This window comes from Tupaia chinensis, unplaced genomic scaffold (genome assembly GCF_000334495.1).
Source record: "Tupaia chinensis unplaced genomic scaffold, TupChi_1.0 Scaffold000489_1, whole genome shotgun sequence".
NCBI classification, from domain to species: domain Eukaryota; kingdom Metazoa; phylum Chordata; class Mammalia; order Scandentia; family Tupaiidae; genus Tupaia; species Tupaia belangeri.
The window spans coordinates 6,318,994-6,342,588 of record NW_006160001.1 but is presented as its reverse complement, the minus strand read 5'-3'; the positions used below and the strand labels follow the sequence as shown (position 1 = coordinate 6,342,588).

Genomic DNA, 23,595 nt, shown 5'->3' with positions numbered 1-23,595 from the left:
TCTCTATGAGCCAAAGATATTTTTACACTTAGGTAATAGGATATCCATTTCTCAAAACTGGCCGTTGTTGAAATGAAAACAGCTGCCTTTAAAGATAAACAAGTGAAGCAACATGAGCCTAAGTGTTGGCAATCAGTTGATGCCAAAAGCAAGTACTCCCCAGGCTGAGGGATGTGAACAAAAATGTAAGCACCTGGAAAAAAAAAATCAAAATAAAATGTATTTCCCAAGGGCTGAGTGGTCCTGTATGACACTGTTCTTAACTTCATTCAGAATATGTCAAAAAGGAGGAAGGAAATGATGGATCACTTTGGACATATGAAACTTCCCAAAATAACAACATAATTGAACTAAGTATAAGTAAAAGTGATATTTTAAGATCCTTGCAGTAAATCAAAATCAGAGATAGATGAGAATTTATAGAATTGGTAGAATTAGAGTCATTACTTTTTAATTATATATATATATATATATATATCTTCCATGAGAAACAAAATTACATACAATAGGATCCTCATACCGCAATCTAACCCCAGCCTCAGCCAGTCAACACATGCGCTTGTAGACTTGTGTGACATTATAAGGAAACTTTGGGCTATGCGCTCAAGCCTGTTCTATGTGGCCTCAATATCACAGAGCATTACATTACCAAGACTGGACACATTATCATTTTATTTTAAATTATCCATTTCATTCATTGCTACCAGTTGTAATAAAAAGCAATTCCAATGATTTGAAATCTAATGCCACACACATGCTTTCCCTTCTTTACTCTCTGATAGAAATGTGCTGATGAGTCATTTCTCACAATGAAGACCAGATGTGAAGGAGGCAGCTGAGGGCAGAAGGAAGACCAACAACAACAGAAAAAAAAAAAAAAACAAAAAAAAAAAAAAAAACAAAAAAAAAAAAAAAAACAAAAAAAAAAAAAAAAACAAAAAAAAAAAAAAAAACAAAAAAAAAAAAAAAAACAAAAAAAAAAAAAAAAACAAAAAAAAAAAAAAAAACAAAAAAAAAAAAAAAAACAAAAAAAAAAAAAAAAACAAAAAAAAAAAAAAAAACAAAAAAAAAAAAAAAAACAAAAAAAAAAAAAAAAACAAAAAAAAAAAAAAAAACAAAAAAAAAAAAAAAAACAAAAAAAAAAAAAAAAACAAAAAAAAAAAAAAAAACAAAAAAAAAAAAAAAAACAAAAAAAAAAAAAAAAACAAAAAAAAAAAAAAAAACAAAAAAAAAAAAAAAAACAAAAAAAAAAAAAAAAACAAAAAAAAAAAAAAAAACAAAAAAAAAAAAAAAAACAAAAAAAAAAAAAAAAACAAAAAAAAAAAAAAAAACAAAAAAAAAAAAAAAAACAACTATATAACCAACTAAGTGGATAATGAGTTCCAGCATGCTTAAATATTGAGAAAATTCTGTTGACCTTGAGATGGTGTCCTTTAATTTAGGGATTTGGTGGATAACTCAGGAACTTTAATACTTTGCTTAATGTCAACCTTCCTGTAGCTACATTCTGACCAAGGCATTACAAAGGGAATGGCAACTTGCAACTTTCAGAACTAAAGGGAGACAACGGTCCTCTTTGGTCCTTCTTCCTCCTTCTTGCTTTGAATGGGAAGCAAAAGTCAGATGTTGATGAAGATAGAACAAGATACAAAACAATAGATGGAGCTGAGTTCCTAACGACTGTGGAGCTAGAACCCTGGCTTACCACCAAGAATAGTTCCTTGTACTAAGTAGCACCTTTTAAATAAGTAAGCCTCATTTGGAGCTTTCTGCCATAATAAACACATATAATCTTAAATGATATGATGAACTCCCTCTTCTGTGTTTGTAGGCACTAGCCTCAGGGGATGGATGGCTTTCATCTCCTAGTGGTAGCATGGAACTGGTCCCTTCAGTTTAGCAAGTTGATTATGTGTAAACAGTGAGTTCTCCTGGTATCTATGCTCTGTCAACACAAAAATAAGAATGATCCCTCACCAATGGCTTCCAGAAATAGTATGCTCAAAAAGGCCATATGTTGACTCTTGTTGTGAAGAGTCTATGTCAGTTTTCTTAAGAGATATAAAGGTCCCAAGGCTTAATTGAAAGGGGAAGTAAATGGTATTCATGGGGAACCTCAGTTCATGTGTATTTTTATATGAAACAAGAAAATTCTGGGTGTTGCTCTCTCCACTAACAAAGGGTCAGAATGTCTGTCAATAAAAATACTAAGAGTCATTCGGTGGCACACACTGCTAAGACACTGTGCTCCTCAAACTGGAACCTCACGGGATTTGATTCTCAGCCCAACCTAAAGGCCAAGTGTGGTGGTGAGTGCTACTCAGCGAGGGTGAGGCAGGACAGTGCAATATAGCAAGACCCTGTCGTAAAACAAAAGCAAAAACTAGGATTTGGCTATCTTCATTGGTGGAACCCCTTATTCATCACTCATAACATACTTCACTTTACAACTTGACTTCAGGATATAACCAAGGTTAAGCTCTTCCCATACCCTAGAGGACTCAGAAAATGAACATCCTAATCAATCAATGGTTACTTAGTGAGACAGCAATAAACAAGCTGAAAGTCAAGAATAAAGAAATCACTGAGTGCACTAATCAGAGAAATACATCACAGAACCCTGGAGGATCCATCTGTCTTGCCTTTCAGCAGAGAGCAACACAATTCCATGCTAACCAGGAGTTGTTTTTAAAGAAGGTCAAAGAGAGCATATTCAAATATGGTCATGTCTACATACATACAGGCCTTTTATATACCTACGTCTATACCTTCGGTTCTTTCCATCTAACACTGTAACTTTATACAGAAATAACATGTTACATGACAATGTATTACATTTATTCAGATTTCAGAAGGTTCTGTTTTTTTGCTAGCATATACAACCCTCTTCCACCCAGAATCTAGAACAAATGGGTACATTTCTTTACTTCCTCAGTGGGATATTTTGGTTGGTTTTAGTTGGTTCACTCTCTCACTGAGAATGATATTTTTCAGAGTTCCAGCTTTAGAGAAGCATCTATTGGGTCATTGGAAAAGTCATGATGCATTTTTCTATGAAAAAATGCATCTGGGAACCAGCAGTTAGCGTAATGGCTATGTCGCTGGACTCACACGTAGTCGACCGTGGTTCGTGTCCCGGACCCGGTGGCTTAAAACTCACACCGGGCGCGTGTGCGTGCATGCCCAAGATCCTGAGAGGAGAATGGAGGGATTGCGGCGTGACCATCCCCCCTGGGGGGTGATTTCTCGCTTTCTGTTTCTATGTCTCTCTCTGTCTGGCAAGCGCACGTGCCCTACAGTGAAAATCTCTCCAAAAAAAAAAAAAAATGCATCATAACTTTCTCAACTATCCATACTTCCAGCTCTCCACCTTCTTAGGGCTCTGGAAGTGTCCTCAGTCCTCCACCATGGACTCTCAAAATTCAGAGCTCATGGCTCTGAAGTCAATGTCTTTAGCATTTGGTTAACCTTTGGGGTCTGCATTATCATTGTTTTTCCTTTCCTTTTTTTTTTTGTATCTGAGAAATTTTGTTATGTTCTTGCCCCACTCCACTATTGACATTGAAAGAAAAAAAAATATCTTTTTAGAGCTGTTCATACAGAGTTTTTGTTTACATTCTGGGAGGGGAGTTTTTGTTTACGTTCTGGGAGGGATGGTAGCTCTACAAAGTTTTCTATCTACACTATTTTTGTGTAATTTTTTTTTCATTTTCAGCCTTACCATGTTATAAAATAGTGTATTTGCTTTAAAAGAAATGCATTGGGAAAGTAGAAAATATTAGAGCCTGTCATTTCCTTTGGTGTTATAAGCATTTTTTTTCTAAATCATATAAGCCACTGTACACATCATTGCTTTTGCTTAGCTCTCTGGGACATTACAGATCCAACAAAGAAATTCAGGGCAGAGAGAATTCAAGAGACATCAATTATAATCCTAGGGCACATTATGTACCTACAGTCATGGATCGCTTTTCTTTTGCGAAAAGCGCCAAAAGAGACCGCAATTTGCTTCCTTTTAATAAGAGTCAGAATGGTGTGATTCTTGTTGGGGACCAAGGTAAGATTGTATTACCATTGCTAAAAAATAAACTCTCTATTTTATCAATATTAATCTCTTACCTCCAAGCTCTGTTTCATTTCATTTTCTTAAGCTTAGGTCAGCTTCCCATTTTGAATGCCATCTCACTGAGAGAGAAGGCTTCATCAACAAAGAAGAATTGGATTGTGTCCCAATCATCTGTGTAGCTCAAGACTCAGCAAAGAGCCTGGAGGTGTTTAAACAAGCATTAAAGATTTGTTGAATGAATATATAAATTCATTCACTTAATATGTGTTTGTGGGAGCAGGGTAGTATATAAAAGTCAAAAAATATGATACAGTTAGATTAATTATTTTGTGAATCAATAAAATGTGAGGAAAGAAAAAAAAAAGTGGAAAGTAACTGTAGATACCAGAGACAGTGTGGGACATGGGTGGGAAATGACAGAGGCTGAGAAATGGGAAAAAAATATATATATGTACATATATGAAATAAGAAATGGAAAATTTTTTGTTGATGATAACATGTGTGATTAAGCCACTAGGCAATATATTCTGGATGGGAAATCACATTTTGTATGCCATGGTTATGTTCAGTGAATGAATGTAAAATAAATAATTTTTTAAAAAAAGAAAGAAAATAGGATACAGAGATTCCTCATTTAATGACCTATTTAATGACCACTCAGACTACAACCAGTTTTCTAGCATGGGGAAATCTCCCTTTTCAGTCTATATGAGTCTTATGGATTCTCTTTTTCAGTCTTCGGTTCCTGCAATGGTTAGTCACTATATGAAATGTTCACAATCATGTAAGACTACTTATTTTGTTTATAAATTTGTACTTTATTATGTACCTATAGTCATATTAAGAATAAAGAAAAGCAATTACACAGGATTTGTATTATTGTGCTGTGGCGTATCTTGTCACTTTATGATACTTATTTTATGTATGATTTTTTTATGGACATAATTACATTATTGTAGTGTGGTATTGCATGATATCTATTGAGAAATACATACCTTATGGCACTGTGACACACAACAAGAAATCCACCTTTAAGATGCTTGCTTATCCCCATCTGGTCATAGGAACAGAACTACCATTACATGAAGAGTGCCTGTATTCACATCCTAGTGAATCTTATCTGAATTCCATTATTCATTCATCAAACATGGGCTCTTTGGGGCCTGACCTTGGGACAGTAACAAAGACAATTACTCTAAAGACACTAGAAGTAGCTAAAGCCTGCAAAACACTCATTTGGGCTCCATGAGACTCAATGAATTCTAAATCCTGAGCTGGTCCTAAGCAGCTCAGGGCAGGAGGAATTCAGGAAGACAGCAATAATTGTAGGGCACATTATGTATCTACAATCAGAGACAAAAACAGCATCAAGGATGGCAGGATACTGGGCCTTTCGTAAGTTTCAAAGGCTCCTTGGGCCTCCTTCATGCAGGATGAGCCAGACTGGACACCACATGCTGGTGAAGGTCATGCCAGCATTAGGCAGGGACTGTGGTGCTTTTCCTTGTCTTTCCACCTCACTCTGGGAAGGAGTTACCTGCCAGAATGGGAGTGCATACTCCATATCCCAAAGATATCAATGACCAAAATAGGAGCAGAGATACGGGAAGTTCTGGCAGCAGTATCCAGTGGCAAGAGGAAATTGCTCACAGAAAGAACTAGAGTTGGACTATGTAGGGCTAGGTCACAATCCAAGATACCCAGTCCCATAAGCTGATGGTGGCCAGAGTTTGGCTCTGAAGCAGGATTCTAAATCTCACAAATACTGAACTGAACTATTTCTAACTTTCCTTGAACTAGAGAAAGTGACAAGGGAGTAGCCCTTAGAATTATGTAACTTTTATCACTTGTCTTCCATTCTTTTTTTTTTTTTTTTTCAGGAGCAAGAAAGTTTGGGCAGGGTAGGGGAGAGAATAGATACCAGCAAATCTTGATGCAGAGATTTATTTTTACAAGTAACTTAATGTCCATAAATAGATGAACAGATAAACAAAATGCAGTTTATACAAAATGGATTCAGCCTTAAAAACAAAGGAAATTCTGACACATCCAACCACATAGATGAACCTTGAAGACACTATGCTAAGTCAAATAAACCAGACACAAAAGGACAAATACTATATGATTCCACTTACATGAGGTACTTAGTGTAGTAGAATTCATAGAAGCAAAAAATAGAAAAGTGATTTTCAGGGGCTGGGGGTCAAGGAGGGCATGGGCGTTATGATTTCATTGGTACAATTTTGGTTTGGGAATGTGAAAACAGTTCTGGAGCTATAAATAGATGAATGTACCTAAGGCCCCTGAACTGTATGTGTAGAATGGCTAAAAAGGTAAATTTACATTATATAAATCTCAGTGAATTTTTTTAAAGTGTTTGCCATAGGGTGAGTGTGCTCACTGGAGACAGACAGTGAGAGGAAAAGTGAGAAATCTTTCCCCAGGGGTATGGCCATGCTGCAATCTCTTCTCCATTCACTTGGGATTCTAGGCACACACACGCACACACACACACACACACACACACACACACACACACACACAACCATTGCTAAAAAATAAACTCTCTATTTTATCAATATTAATCTCTTACCTCCAAGCTCTGTTTCATTTCATTTTCTTAAGCTTAGGTCAGCTTCCCATTTTGAATGCCATCTCACTGAGAGAGAAGGCTTCATCAACAAAGAAGAATTGGATTGTGTCCCAATCATCTGTGTAGCTCAAGACTCAGCAAAGAGCCTGGAGGTGTTTAAACAAGCATTAAAGATTTGTTGAATGAATATATAAATTCATTCACTTAATATGTGTTTGTGGGAGCAGGGTAGTATATAAAAGTCAAAAAATATGATACAGTTAGATTAATTATTTTGTGAATCAATAAAATGTGAGGAAAGAAAAAAAAAAGTGGAAAGTAACTGTAGATACCAGAGACAGTGTGGGACATGGGTGGGAAATGACAGAGGCTGAGAAATGGGAAAAAAATATATATATGTACATATATGAAATAAGAAATGGAAAATTTTTTGTTGATGATAACATGTGTGATTAAGCCACTAGGCAATATATTCTGGATGGGAAATCACATTTTGTATGCCATGGTTATGTTCAGTGAATGAATGTAAAATAAATAATTTTTTAAAAAAAGAAAGAAAATAGGATACAGAGATTCCTCATTTAATGACCTATTTAATGACCACTCAGACTACAACCAGTTTTCTAGCATGGGGAAATCTCCCTTTTCAGTCTATATGAGTCTTATGGATTCTCTTTTTCAGTCTTCGGTTCCTGCAATGGTTAGTCACTATATGAAATGTTCACAATCATGTAAGACTACTTATTTTGTTTATAAATTTGTACTTTATTATGTACCTATAGTCATATTAAGAATAAAGAAAAGCAATTACACAGGATTTGTATTATTGTGCTGTGGCGTATCTTGTCACTTTATGATACTTATTTTATGTATGATTTTTTTATGGACATAATTACATTATTGTAGTGTGGTATTGCATGATATCTATTGAGAAATACATACCTTATGGCACTGTGACACACCACAAGATATCCACCTTTAAGATGCTTGCTTATCCCCATCTGGTCATAGGAACAGAACTACCATTACATGAAGAGTGCCTGTATTCACATCCTAGTGAATCTTATCTGAATTCCATTATTCATTCATCAAACATGGGCTCTTTGGGGCCTGACCTTGGGACAGTAACAAAGACAATTACTCTAAAGACACTAGAAGTAGCTAAAGCCTGCAAAACACTCATTTGGGCTCCATGAGACTCAATGAATTCTAAATCCTGAGCTGGTCCTAAGCAGCTCAGGGCAGGAGGAATTCAGGAAGACAGCAATAATTGTAGGGCACATTATGTATCTACAATCAGAGACAAAAACAGCATCAAGGATGGCAGGATACTGGGCCTTTCGTAAGTTTCAAAGGCTCCTTGGGCCTCCTTCATGCAGGATGAGCCAGACTGGACACCACATGCTGGTGAAGGTCATGCCAGCATTAGGCAGGGACTGTGGTGCTTTTCCTTGTCTTTCCACCTCACTCTGGGAAGGAGTTACCTGCCAGAATGGGAGTGCATACTCCATATCCCAAAGATATCAATGACCAAAATAGGAGCAGAGATACGGGAAGTTCTGGCAGCAGTATCCAGTGGCAAGAGGAAATTGCTCACAGAAAGAACTAGAGTTGGACTATGTAGGGCTAGGTCACAATCCAAGATACCCAGTCCCATAAGCTGATGGTGGCCAGAGTTTGGCTCTGAAGCAGGATTCTAAATCTCACAAATACTGAACTGAACTATTTCTAACTTTCCTTGAACTAGAGAAAGTGACAAGGGAGTAGCCCTTAGAATTATGTAACTTTTATCACTTGTCTTCCATTCTTTTTTTTTTTTTTTTTCAGGAGCAAGAAAGTTTGGGCAGGGTAGGGGAGAGAATAGATACCAGCAAATCTTGATGCAGAGATTTATTTTTACAAGTAACTTAATGTCCATAAATAGATGAACAGATAAACAAAATGCAGTTTATACAAAATGGATTCAGCCTTAAAAACAAAGGAAATTCTGACACATCCAACCACATAGATGAACCTTGAAGACACTATGCTAAGTCAAATAAACCAGACACAAAAGGACAAATACTATATGATTCCACTTACATGAGGTACTTAGTGTAGTAGAATTCATAGAAGCAAAAAATAGAAAAGTGATTTTCAGGGGCTGGGGGTCAAGGAGGGCATGGGCGTTATGATTTCATTGGTACAATTTTGGTTTGGGAATGTGAAAACAGTTCTGGAGCTATAAATAGATGAATGTACCTAAGGCCCCTGAACTGTATGTGTAGAATGGCTAAAAAGGTAAATTTACATTATATAAATCTCAGTGAATTTTTTTAAAGTGTTTGCCATAGGGTGAGTGTGCTCACTGGAGACAGACAGTGAGAGGAAAAGTGAGAAATCTTTCCCCAGGGGTATGGCCATGCTGCAATCTCTTCTCCATTCACTTGGGATTCTAGGCACACACACGCACACACACACACACACACACACACACACACACACACACACACAGCATGATTTTTAAGCTACCAAGGTCCAGGACTCCAACTGCAGTCAGCCCTGTGGGTGTCCAGTGCCTTAACCACTAGGATACCTGTTGGCCCTTTTAATGAAAATTTTTGATGCATTTTTAAAAAGTAACTTCCATTGCATATAGTGGATATCATGTGAATGTTTTTTAAAGTAACTTCCAGGATAGATAATGGATATCGAAGTGAATATATAGATCTACCTGATTTACTGCACTTTCTATGTGGAAATCTATAATTTCCACAGTGATTTTAGGTCCCTAAAGAAACTCAGTCACCAATTCCTGTTTCACAATCACTAAAATGTGCTTATTAAGACATTAATATTTCAACCACAAGAGTTATCAAAATAAGGTTTTTCTGGCTTCAAGTGGCAATTTTTAATTAGCCAGAAAATCCTATGTCCAAAGCATTCCATTTAAATGAGGCTTGACAACAACATAAATTAAAATTCTTTCTCTGGACCCTTCCTGTATCTTTGACTGCAGTTTAGTTGGTTCTTCCCTCCATTAATTAGTGGCTGAGACCAGGGGCAGTGTCACAGCTGGCGAGGGCAGAAAGGGTCACCCAACATCACACAGCTGACTTTCTGGGAAAAGCAAAGGAGGGGAAGAAAAATTTGCCCTGGCAGCCTGCTTCCAGAACTAGAGAAACTATGGAAGGACTAGAGTTCAGTATTATTCTTTAGGAATAGAATTATTTATTAGCACTGGATAACCTCTGCGACGTTCTCTCCATGTCTTAGGACTCCATCCGTCAATGCAGGTCAACCACTCTTCATTTAACTTTCATGCCTCTGCCCACTTCTGCCTTCTTGAGGTTAGGAGATTCCAGACAGCATTTCTTTGGCTTAACATGATCAACCTGAGATACTGTCCTCTGAAAATGTGCTTGCTTTTCTGGGATATACATTTCAAGGATGTAAGTTTTATTGTCTAATCCTACTCCATTGATTCTTTATTTTCTCAAGAAGGCAACTCTTACCACACATCTACCAATCTGCCACATACAACTCCTTTAAGATACAACTTTGGGTCCTCCTGACATTAAAGATAGGGGCTCTGGAATTTTATCAAAGATGGAGTAGTCATCAATCCAATATACATAAACTGTGATATTAGGCATAAGGTATCGCCCGTGTGTTTAGAATCTGCCAGGACTGCACTAGGCTCTATAGGGAAAAGCATAAAATATATACTGCCTTTACTCTCAAGATGTTCTCTTATCTATTAGAGAAGACAAAATATCAGCAAAAATAACAGAATCATACAAACAATAATCTTAGTAATTAATTTAATCACAGAGATTAATTGTCACTAAGAGTCATGAGAGGAGTTAAAAGGGAAGGGAGAAAGCTGGATTTAATGAGCACCTGCTATTAGCTAGTCACCATGCTGAGCCCTGAAATTACAGAGATGAAGAAAACTGACTTCACTGCCACTGAGGAACCCACCATCTAGTTAGGAAGCAGATGGAGCAGACTTATTTCTTAACGTAGTAAGAAACTCTTTTGGCATGTATAGAATGTAGCTAAGTAGGGACCAGCAGGTGGCGTGGTGGTTAAGGCACTGGACACTCCCACATGGCCAACCAGGGGTCAAGTCACACAGCTGGTGGCTTGCTTTCTCACTTCCTCTCTCTCTCACTCTCACCCTCTGTCTCTCTCTGGTCAAACTAAAAAATAAAATGAATGAATAAATAAAATAAAATAAATAATTATTTTTTAAAAAAGAATGTAGCTAAGTAGAAGAGAAAGGAGAGCAGATCAGGCAAGAGTGCTGAGAGAAGGAATCCATGGTCTTTTAGGAATTCAGAATGACTTGGATAATTCCAAATCACCTAATTTTAAATTATCTTCATTTTCCAGAGGACTGGAGCGCATCTGCTCTCCTGTATGTTACACTTTGCTTATTAAAAGCATCTTGGGGGCTAGTAGGTGGCATAGCGAATAAGGTGCTGGACTTCTACATGGCTGACTGTAGTTTGAGTCCTGGAACTGACAGCTTTCTCTCTCTCTCTCTGTCTCTCTCTCTCGTATGTGCTCTGTAGCAAGTTTTTAAAATAATAATAAATAAAATAAATAGATAATTCTTAAAAAAAAAAAAACCTTCTATTTCTGAATCTATACAAGCCAGCATGGTGGGAGAAATCCAAGAAACCTACAAAAGGAAATAAGGATCCCAGAAATAGACCCTCACAAAGATAGCTAGCTGATTCTTTTTCTGTCTTTTTAAAAGAATTTATTTACATTTAATCACACATCTTTACAGTATACATTTCTTTTTCCAACACAAATACCATGCATGCATATGTCAGTCAAAATAAAGCTATTACTATATATTTTATCATCAGCAAATAGCTTCTCATTTTTGTCTATTAAGCATACTTTTATGAGATTTTTTCCTTCCCCTTTCCCCGCTCTACTTTCCATACTAAACTTTTTTTTTTTTTTTTTTTTTTTTTTTTTTTTTTTTTTTTTTTTTTTTTGGAGAGATTTTCGCTATAGGGCGCGTGTGCTCGCCAGACAGACAGAGAGAGACATAGAGACAGAAAGCGAGAAATCACCCCCCAGGGGGGATGGTCACGCCGCAATCCCTTCTCCTCCATTCTCCTCTCGGGATCTTGGGCACGCACGCACACGCGCCCGGCGTGAGCCGGGTCCGGGACACGAACCGCGGTCGACTACGTGGGAGTCCAGCGACATAGCCATTACGCTAACTGCTGGTTCCCTAAACTTTTTTTTTTTTTAACACATCTTATTGATTCACAAAAGAGCTTGAGCTAAAAGTATGGACAAAGCTAGAATCTAGTGACAATTGCACTGTAATTTTCTTCTGAAACATTGTTTTTCTCTCTCCATTCCCCATTCTCCATACTAAAGAGAGGTATAAACTAACTTATTTTCAAAAATATAATAAATAGGTTAATCTCAATTTGGCCTGTTATTTGCACAAAGCCCCAGAAGAATTCAATTTCTAATGCAAGGCAACAGATACTATTTCATTGTTGAACTTATGCAAATAACTTATTTTGTGGCAAATAACCATTCTGCCACAAAATAAGAGTGCTCACAAATAGTTTCCAATTGCAAAGGGGTCAAGAAGGGAGAAAAGTTTGTTTCAATTTAAAAATTTTTTTAACAAATTGCTGAATCTATCAACAACTCAAAAGTAAGCAAAAATCCTTAAATCTGGAAGACAAAGCTTAGAAACAAATCAGTAATGTTTTAGAAAAAGGTCAGAATTTTGTTTCACCTGTCCAGTCTCATGTAATCTCTTTTGTTGAATTTACAGTGTTACTGTTGTCTGACCTTTCCGTTAACATTCAATGTTCTTACTGATATTTCAGAACTTGTCCCTACATTAAGTTGGCCTTTATCTTGGTCATTTTTTGTTCTCATATTTGTTTCTCAGTCTTTAGTTTTCCTGGTGTAGTACTCCCTTCAGAACTTCTTGAAGAGCTGGTCAGGTATTGGTAAATTCTTTCAGGTTTTGTTTATCAGAGAATGTTTTAATCTTTTCTTCCCATATGAAGGATAATCTTGCTAGATATAGTACTTTTTGTTAAAATTATTTTTCACTTAACACTTTGAATATATTTTCCCATTCTTTCCTTGCTTGCATTGTTTCTAATAAGAGGTCCAATGTTAGCCTGATGGGATATCCTTTGAAAGTAATTTGATGTTTTCCTCTTACCAATTTTAGTATCTGGTCTCTGTCTGTGGACAGTCTGGCTATGATGTGCCAGATGAGAAGCTCTTCTATGGAGAAAATCTTCTTGGGTTGATTCTATGTGGGGTCCTTTGTATTTCTTGGGTCTGATATTTGAATGCCTCTTTAGGTTTACAAAGTTTTCTTCCAGGATTTTATAGAATAGATTATCGATGCCCTGATTAGTTTCTTCATCTTCTGGGATACCAATTATCAGGATGTTTGGGCATCTAGTATTACTCGTATCTTATTCTCAATTTTCGGGGTTATTTTCTAAGTCTTTTGGGTGCATTTTTCTAGGTCAGAGGTTCTGTCTTCTACATCTGAGATTCAATCGTCTACATGATCTAATCTGCTTTTAATACTTTCAAGGGAGGTTTTGATTTTCTGTATTACATCCTTCATCTCTAATATTCTCTAAGAATCTGTTTGATTCTTTTTTATGGTGTGTATTTCCTCTTTCAGATTGTGAAAGAACTTCCTCACCTCCTAGAACTCATTGTCTCTTTTCTCCTGCATTTTCCATAGTTCATTATCTCTCCTCTCTTGCATCTCTGTTAGTTTTGTCACTATGAATATCCTAAATTCTTTATCTGACATTTCCACCAGTTCCATTGTAATGTCTGTGGATGATGAAGGACAGTTCTTCCCCTGGGCGAGAGATATTTTCTTGATTTCTCATATTTCTTGTGCCTTTGTGGTAGTTACTGGTCGTTTTCCCCAAAAATTCCCTTTCCTACACTCTTCACCTCCCACACTCTCTTTCCAGTTTGTCTCTACTGTCCATTACAATGTTTAATACTTTTATGTTCTCCAGTCGTTCAGTCTCTACCATAGAGTGCGGACAGTTGGTATATGTTAAGTGGAGGCATACAATGTCTCTCTTTCATAGCCTGACTTGCTTCACTCTGCAACATATCTTCCATATTTGTCCACTTTTTATCAAATTCCAGGGCCTTGTTGTTTCTCATGGCTAAATAGTATTCTGTGGAGTATATGTGGCACAATTTTTCAATCCATTCATCAGTTTGTGACATTTGGGTTGGTTCCAAGTCTTAGCAATCGTGAATAATGCTGCAATGAAAATAGTTGTGCAAGCACTTTTCTGACTGAGTGCCCTCCTGTACTTTGGGTAGGTAACCAGGAGTGGAATTGCTGGATCATATGGTAGTTCTATTCGAAGGTCTTTGAGGAACTTCCATATTGTTCTCTACAGTGGCTGGACCAATTTGCCTTCCCACCAACAAGGTAGGAGCGTTCCCCTCTCACCACGTCCCCTCTAGCACTTATCATTATTTGTATTTTTAATCTTGGCCAGTCTGACTGGGGTTAGGTGGTATCTTATTGTGATTTTGATCTGCATCTCCCTTACCCTGAGAGATGTTGAGCATTTTTTCATATGCTTTTTGGTTGTTTGTATGTCTTCCTTAGAGAGTTGTTTATTCAGCTCATTTTCCCATCTTTTAATTGGGTTAATCATTTTCTTCTGGGTAAGCTGCTTGAGTTCCCTGTGTATTCTAGTTATCAGTCCCTTAACAACTTTCAGCTCCATCATTTTTGAATACCATGTCTTGTCCCAGAACAGCTTTATCACCCAGACAATACCCTTCACATCCAGATCAATCCAGATAGTAACTGACTGGCGTCACTCAATTTATTCCCAAAACCTTGAACTTTCTCCCTTCCATCTCACTCCAACCTCCATCCATATTAACATGGAACTTTCCAATGTATTGTGTCCCCAGGGCTGACAACCTTGAGTGACCTGGCCCAGTTGCTAGGTATCATACAAGTTTTACAGCTGACTGGCTGTTTTTGCTTCCTTTTCAATTGCTATTTTGAAACACATATGAAATATTTTGGATCTACAAGTGGCTCAGGAAATTCTAAATTAAAGCCCTTGCTGAGCTGCAGCTGACCCAGCCAGGTCTCCAGGCCCTACGGTTTGTGCTGCACAAATAGACATTGGTATCCTTCCAAACCCTCTGCATGATCCAAGCACTCCACCCTACTGTCACTCTCTAAAAGAACAAAATATGTCAACAAACACAAAGTCCTTCCATAGAAGGGGCTATACAATGAATGCCAAAAATTATGATCGTTACCTTCCTCACCACTCATAGTTTTCACTCTAAAACATGTCTACAGAATTAGCATTATTGTATTTACTATCTTTTTTGGTGTTTTTATATTTTTATGCTTTCTTTCATCTCTTTTCTTTTTTTATATTTAACCACTGTATGTCTCCACAACATACAAAATGATTCTTCCTAGCATGAATATGCTGCATATCAGTCCTATCAAAGACATTATCATACACATTATCACCAATAGATTATTATCCATTTTGTGTCTAAGTTTTGATTTTTTTCCCCTTGACCCCTCCCAACCCTCCATTGTCCACCTTCCTCCAACACTGTCTTTAGTGTTCACAGTTTCTCTCCATGCTTTTATGCCTTCCAGTATTTCAGTTTGTGCCACAGAGTGCAGGTATTTGGTATATATTTAGTGGGAACATTAAATACCTCTCTTTCATAGTCTGATTTGTTTCACTTAGCATAAAATCTTCCATATTTGTCCACTTTCTATCAAGTGCCAGGGTCTTATTGCTTTTTTTATGGCTGAGTAGTATTTCATAGTGTATATGTTCCATACTTTTTCAATCTATTCATCTGTTCTTGGACATTGGGTCTTGGCAATCATGAATAATGCCTCAATAAACATGGATGTGGAAGTGTTTTTCCAACCGAGTGTATTTCCCATCCTTTGGGTTGATAAAACTACCATATGATTCAGCAATTCCACTCTGGGTATCTACCCGTATTTATTATTTTTTCGAACTTGGAAGTACAATTTTTCCTTAAACACAGAGAATATACTGAATCCCGGAGAGATATGGTGTCCCCGAAGTTACACACAGAATGGAGGTATCTTAATCTTAGTTTTCTGTTTGTTTGTTTGTTTGTTTTTATGTGAATCTGTAAATATTTACTCAGTCATTTAAGCTTCAATTTATAATTTTAAAAGTAATATTTCCATATGTTCTTAGGATGTTCTAGTATACAACTCAGACAGGATAGAATAAAGTTTGGGCAGGATTTCAAAGCCCAATTAGTACTACTTCTGAGAAACTCCTGAGTGACTTTGTATAGTCTCTTTGACTTTGCTTCTCCTTAGTTTCTCATCTATAATATAGGGATATGCTGGAATTTGTCTTCTCTAATTCTTCTAAGGGTAAAATGAGTTGATACATGAAACATGGATAACAGTGACTGGTACAATATAAATAATAGGTATTATATATTGTTATTAGTAATCGATCCAACATGGGATCAGCAGATGGCATAATGGTTACATCACTGGAATTCCACATGGCCAGTCGTGGTTCAGGTCTCAGACCCAGTGGCTTCAAACTCACTCCAGGCACATGTGTATGTATGTCCAAAATCCTGAGAGGAGAATGGAGGAGAAGAGATTATGGCCATCCCCCACAGGGTGTGATTTCTTGTCTATCTCCTTCTGTCTTTCTGGTGAGCACATGTGCCCTATAGCAAAAATCTCTCTTAAAAATTTTCTTCGATCCAACAAATAAAACTGGCCAAAAAATTAAAGACCTAAAAATCTCACTATCAATTAATAGCAAAGATAGCACCAGAACTTTGGATTATGGCAGGAGGTCTCATTATATCAAAAAATGCCAAATGTACACACTAACTCTACAGTTAAAATTTTCAACTGTTCTTCGGTAGGCTTCGAAAATAGACCAGTAATAGGGACCAGCAGTTAGTGTAATGGCTATGTCGCTGGACTCCCATGTAGTCGACCGTGGTTCAAGTCCCGGACCCGATGGCTTAAAACTCACACTGGGCGCATGTGTGTGCGTGCCCAAGATCCTGAGAAGAGAATGAAGGAGAAGGGATTGCAGCATGGCCATCCCCCCAGGGGGTGAGTTCTCACTTTATATCTCTCTGTCTCTGTCTGTCTGGCGAGCACACACGCCCTATAGCAAAAACTTCTCAAATAAATAAATAAATAAATAAACTAGTAATAAAAGCTTGGCTTCCAGGGAAGAACTGCATAGACAGGAGTAAATGCAGGTTGGGAGAAGAAAATCATAAAACCTCACCTTTGTAGTGGATGTGCCTCTTGCAGAGGTGCAATGAGTATACTTGACTAAACCACATAGACTCAATTGAGTGTGCAACTGAAGGGGTGATAGGTGGCTAAAAGAGTTGGCAAGGCTTACTAAGATAATAGGTGGAGATAAGGCATGGTCAAAATCACTGCAAGAAGCGAGAAACTGTGATGATTTACTAGCAAGCTAGTAAAGATAAACTAGTTTGGCCTCTTGACTCAAATCTCTCATCCCTTTAGCCTACTGAGTCTCTCTTGCACAATGAGGTGAAGACAGTTGAAATAAGTTAATACAGTGTCCTCCTGCTGGACACTGGGAATCTGGCCTACTTGATCCAACATCTGTCTTTGGAACCTGTAACGCTGCCTGTGAACAACTGACTGGGTCATGGCCTGGACCCAACAGCAATTCAGCTCATGGCAGAACATGGGGATTTTGCTAGACTGTGTAGCTTGGCTTCATTTTAAAATAAATTCAGAACTTGGTACAGATTTTTATCTTGATTTTAAACAAATACATGTCAAATATCCCAAATTCCACACTGGATATGTAACTGTAGGAGGCCTGTAATCTAAGGCTTTAAGGCTCTGAATTGATGCTTCTGAAACTGAAGAGATGTATCCATTTAGTTCTTTGAGTTTGATTCATAATGCAAAATGCAACAAAAGAAACAATCAGTATTATCTAAAGGGCTAATCAGAGAGCTATACTTATACTTCTCAGCCCATATTGTTTTATCAAGACTTATTGTATATAAATATGTCCAGTCAGCAACAGCCGCAAGTTCTATTAGCTCATTGCTGAGGATATCAAGTTCCAGAACTAAATAAACAGAAACCACCAACATGCAAACTAATATCCTGATTAGTTGTCAAAAACTTTACAAAAAGAAGTCCCAGGATGGAACTGACATAAGGTCTAACCTAAAATAAATTAAAAAAATAAAAAAAGACAAAAAAAAACACAGAGAGAAAACCAAGTTGGGAGTCCTGATCAAACCATATTTTTTAAAAGAATTATTTTATTTATCTTTATTTATTTATTTTAATTTGACCAGAGAGGGACAGAGCAAGAGAAAGAGAGAGCTCAAAAGTGAGAAAGCAAGCCACCAGGTCTGGAACTTGAACCATGGTTGGCCATGAGGGAGTCCAGTGCCCCCAATAACCACGCCACCTGCCAGCCCCAAGATTAAACCATATTTGAAGCCATGGCATTGCCATTGGACTTCTAGAGTGTGATCTAACAAATTAATTTCATTTTAAAAAATGTTTTAACGAGAACTTTTAAAAATACATACTTGAAGCTACAACATTTTTTTTCTCTGGTTATGAAGCATTTTTGATCCTCAAAACCATGAGACATCACAGGCTGGAATTTGGAAATAAACCACATTTGGAAATTTGTATACATAGTCTGTTTTATTTCACAAAGGAATTGATATGGCTCCCAAATATAGACACTGGCCAAGTAAATGAAAAGACAGCAAAAAAAAAAAAAAAAGGTAAGAAAAACAGGGGAGGAAATAAAATAAACAAAAGTGAGACTAATAAAAAGAAAATAAGAGTCACTGTATTCTGTCTAGTCAGTTCCAACCATACTGATAAAAGAGAAACATTAGTTATTCAAGTCAGACTGGTTATAAGACAAAAACTCACTGTCAAGAGAAATAAAACTATTTCTGAAACATGGGGAAAATGGTAATAACTAGTTATTTTGGTTATTATTATTCAGAGTAAGAAATGTGATCTTGTCTGATACCAATGTCCTTTCTAAATGTAAGTGTGGAAGACTTGGTGTGATATCTACCCTGTAGGTAGAGACTAAAAGCTTGGATGTGAGTGTGTAATACTACTTATTTGTCTCAGAAGTCTAAACAATTCAAAAATCAGAACTTTCAGGAGTAGGCTGACCCCATGGCCTGGTAGTTGAGGCAGCCAGATCCTACATGATCAGCCAAGTAGATAAAGTCCTGGCCTTGGAAGCTTGAAAAACACATCAGGTGAATGTGTGTACATGCCAATTCCGATAGAGTGGAGCTGTGAAGGAGAAGGGATTTCAGCTTGGCCACATCTAAGCCCAGCTCTTGAATACTGAGGTTTCACAGAATTACCTACTTCCAATAATAGTAAGAGGGTTCATCCCTAAAAGAAGCACATAAAACTCATGAACCTAATTTTTTACTAACGGACAAACATCCTTCAACTCCTAGTCCACTGACTTTTGTCCTCCTTACTAGCTGGAATGTAAGTTAATTTATTAATATGAACTTTAAGGCAGCATAGAAAGCAATGACCTTACTAGCTCTCTTAAAAATGGAGAAGTTGCTATCACAAACAAATACCATATTTTTTTAAAAAGTATTTTGTCCATAGCCCAATCAAAAGAAAAAATGTTAACAAATTATCAAAAGATAGAAGCCAAATAAAAGTACTTGCCAGTGATAGAGGGTGAAGGTGGAAGAGATGATTCAAAACACTCATGGATATTTACTTTAAATATCTAAATATTATTGGTTAATTTGTACAGTGACCTTACCCACCTGCATTCACAACCTCAAATCCAATATCTTCATTATAAATATTTTCTAAACATTCCACAGGAAAATATGCTGCTTATAAAAACATCTATAATGGAAGATATCCAGGGACTTGTAAAATTCTGAACGATTCTCATTGAACAATGGGGTTAAGATGAAATTACTGGTGAGAATGAAAGAGATTTCTGGCCCCCATATTAAGCTTCTTGGAAAGCTCTTAATATCTTTCATTCTCCCATTATCACCAGAAGAAAAGGTTGCCAATTTTAAAACGTGGCTTTATTTTCCAATTTCATCAAGTTTTGGGGTTTTTTGTTTGTTTTTATGTTTGTTTGTTTTGGATTAAAAAAAATACATATTCCAAATTTGTTCTATGTTCATTCATAAATAGGTAATGAAGATTCAGTTCACTTATGACAACCATCAACCTTGGATGCTGAATAGGATTCTTGAGGTCATAGGGAAACCAGAATTAAGAATTTTATCTGTGTTTATGTCAATGAGGAATTGAAGTCTCAAGGAAGAAAGAATGAGGTAAATCTTGGTAGTCAGGCAAAGAGCAGCTGAGGTGAGCAACAACTGTACTAGCCCTGCTTTGAAAATTATGTGGTTTTTTTTTTTTTGAAGTGCAATTGTATGTTCTTTGTTATATATGTTTATTTTACATTCGATCTATCTTCCTGGTTCTGGACCAAGGGAAGTGAAAGTTGAATGAAACTTCATACACTGCTGACGGGAGTGTACACTTATACAGTCAATTTTGCCAGACTGGCAGTATCAGCTAAAGCTTAACATGTCTATATTGTGTGACCCAGCAGCTTGACTCCTAGGAATGTGTGTGTGTATGTGTATGTGTGTGTGTGTGTGTGTGTGTGTGTGTGTGTGCACGTGCATTCCCTAAAACATGTACATGTGTTCACCAAAAATGTGTACTAAAACACTGATAGCAACACTAGTCAGAAAGTCCAAGTAGAAACTATCCAATGTCTAGCAACAGTAAATCAAAGAAATGGATTTTGGGATATTCACACTATGGAATTCTATATAGCAAAGAATGATCTGAAACCACAGCTAACACTATGGGTGAATTTCACTAACACAATATGAGAGGAAAATGCCAGACACAGGGCCAGGTGGTGATGCAATGGTGATACAGCTGGACCCACATGGGAAATGGTCCTAGGTTCATGTCCTGGGACCTCTCTGAGCATGCCAGGCATACACACATACGTCTGTGATCCAGGTCAACCGACACTAGGGGTAGACTGAGGCGTGGGGATCCTATTCTGTTGAAGTATTTGTCTCCCTGTCTTTCTCTTTCTCTCTCTCTTTCTTTGTCTCTTTTATATTTAAAAAAAATGTCAAATACAAAAGAGTGATACTGAATTATTCCACTTACATGAGGTACCAGAAAGGCAAATCTAATTTAATCTGTTAGAAGTCCATAGTGGTTGGCTCTAGGGAAAGTAGTGACACAAGAGGGCTTTGGTGGGAGGGGGCGGGGCTGCTCATGTCCTATTTCTTGACTTTAGTGTTAGTTATGTGGATATATTCAGCTTGTGAAAATTTCCAAGTGGTACCCTTACGATACAATAATTTTTTTAAAATTTAAATGAATAAAAATGTGAAAACTCTCCACATCCAGTCAATCAATTGGAATAGGTGTTTGGATCAGGATGCAGGGCAAATCATGAGAGGAAACCTTGCCTTTTCTCTTCTCTATGGCTCTAGTGGGACTAGAAAGAAGGGCTCTGTGGTCTCTCAACATGGGAGATTTCTTTTCCTTAAATACACATTTCCACCTCAAAAGTCTAAGAGCTGTTATTTTAAAGGCTTTTAGCCTGATAGTGACTACAATGTGGCCAAACAGAAGACATTGCTGAGATAGCACAGTGGAAACAGCCCAAGCCATTCTCTCAATGCCAGAGTAAATACACTCATCCTGTATCCTGAGTTAGGTTTATCTCAGCTTCCCTGGGTCTTTCCACAGCCTCTCCCCTCACCACCTGGCTCTTCCTTTATTTGTTTTCAAGCAGCAGCTTTTGCCAAGAGTGGAGCTCGGCTGCTCAGCCTGCCATGTTCCATAGGTTAGACTGGCCTTCTCCCAGCGGTCTTCTAAGCCTCAAAGGGATAATACCAAATGCCATGGCCGATTTTCACAGTGAGCTGAGCCCAGATTCCTTAATATAAACAAGCAGCAGGATCAGTCTGTGAAGACTTTTCTTTTCATTCTGATGGCAATGTGACAAGATTTCTCCCTTGTCCTGGCTTCAATAACACTTTCTTTTATAACTTGAGATAAAAGCAGCCCTCTCATTGCAGTGTTTCCTGTGGGTAGACTATAAAACTGTAATGTGACTAAAATTGCAACCACATTTCCATCAAATTCAGAATGTCCATTTCATATGTGAACCTACAGAAACGCTATTAGGAACAAATGAACAATCTGGTCCACCAGTAATTCTTTGTTCTTGGAATAAAACAAGCAGTGATATAATCTTTCCAATGAACAAATAGCAAAACCATTTTTATTTTTGACCCTGTATTGTATTACTTGAGTATTTAATAACAATAGTGGTGATGGTGAGTGCTTTTATGATTATCATTATTTTCAGTGTATTTACATATGTGAACTTCATGTTAATACTTGGAATCACCCTATGAGGTGGAAACTGTTAATATGCTCATTTTACAGATTAAGAATGAGAGGCACAGAGAGATTAAGTAATCCACCTAAAGTCTTAAGAGTATTCTAGAGGTGGATCTAGAACGCAAACTCAAGCAGCCTATTGACTCTCCTTAGAAAGATGGTCTTCCTTATTTTCTCTTAGACAAAATAACAAGATAAGTTTGATTCCCTCAAGCCATTTTGGTGATACAGATATGAGGACTGTTACTATTGGAAGGGTTAAAGGCGTTCCAAGGAACGGCTTACCAATAAGTCAAAAGAATAGAGAGAAAATCATCAACAGTGATTCTCAAAGTAGGTGAATCAAGGCAGGCGATGACGAATCACTAGCAAGGTGATGTTTATGTCATGACCCAGGTCAGGAAGGTGGTCCAGGAAGTGATCACTAAGGCCTGACTAACTGGAACAGCAACCTCCAGCCTACCCTGGAGCAAAGGGAAGAAGGCCTGACATACAATTGTAGGAGCAAGGAATGGCAGAGGACAGAGCTTGGAAATCCAGAGCAAAGCCAGGGAGAGTGGTAATGAGGCAAGTCAGGATGACAGAGGGAGCTCAGAATCACAAAAGTCAGGTCAGGACAGGGCTGCAACCGCAGAGATCTGGCAGCGAAAGCACAGACTTCTGTCATCCAGGCCCAGACCATTGAAATACTTTGCTCTTTTCAGAAAAGTCAGGTGCCTTTCCATCCCATTTTATTGTCATTTGTCAGCATAATCTTAAATTTTGTATATAGGCTTTGGGAGGTGAACTCCATTAATCGTTCTGTTCGCTATCTACAAACCATGTTCTTACTCTCCCTTTTCTGTAAGAGGAAATAATCCCATGTCTTTCCATCTGCTAACATTTTACCTGTGCTTCTAATTTTGCTTGTCTCCTCAAGATCTTTCCAGTATTCCTTTCAACCTCCTATACCTCAGTTTCTTCTTGTCCTTATGTCCCTGCCCTTCTGCCTTCAAATGCACATCAATCTCTGCTGTCCCATACTGATCTTGCATGACCTCATGGTCCTCCATGTTCCTCCCCTAACAGGGCAGAGGAGAGACAAGGAGACTGATATGAAATCGGAAGATCTAGGTTCAACTGCTCACCACAGTTACAACCTGTGTGACACTGGCTAAGTAGCTCATACTTTCTACTCTTGGTCTCTCATCTCCAAGAAGTAGGGAATAAAAGCAGCACAACATGGGGCAATGTGTCCACCCCCAAATCCTGGGGCAAAGCAGAGGTAATTAATTAGTGCTCAGTAATGTTTCATGTACTCCCACATTTCCCAGCCTTCCCCACCATCAGGTTTGGGCAATGGCTTGTGCATGGACATTCCCTGCTGTGCGTTTCCCAGATGAGGTTGTTCAGAGC

General features: G+C 37.6%; 1 protein-coding gene across 1 annotated transcript in view; it reads right to left on the bottom strand.

Annotated features, from left to right (window-relative positions):
* The window catches only part of LOC102474570 (A disintegrin and metalloproteinase with thrombospondin motifs 12), a 75,293-nt gene extending 52,041 nt beyond the window's left edge, over nt 1–23,252 (bottom strand). The window contains exon 1 of the mRNA XM_027774889.1: nt 23,152–23,252. Within this exon, the coding sequence (XP_027630690.1) occupies nt 23,152–23,252 (101 nt within the window). The remainder of the gene's footprint in view (nt 1–23,151) is intronic.
* Nucleotides 23,253–23,595: the final 343 nt, after the last annotated feature.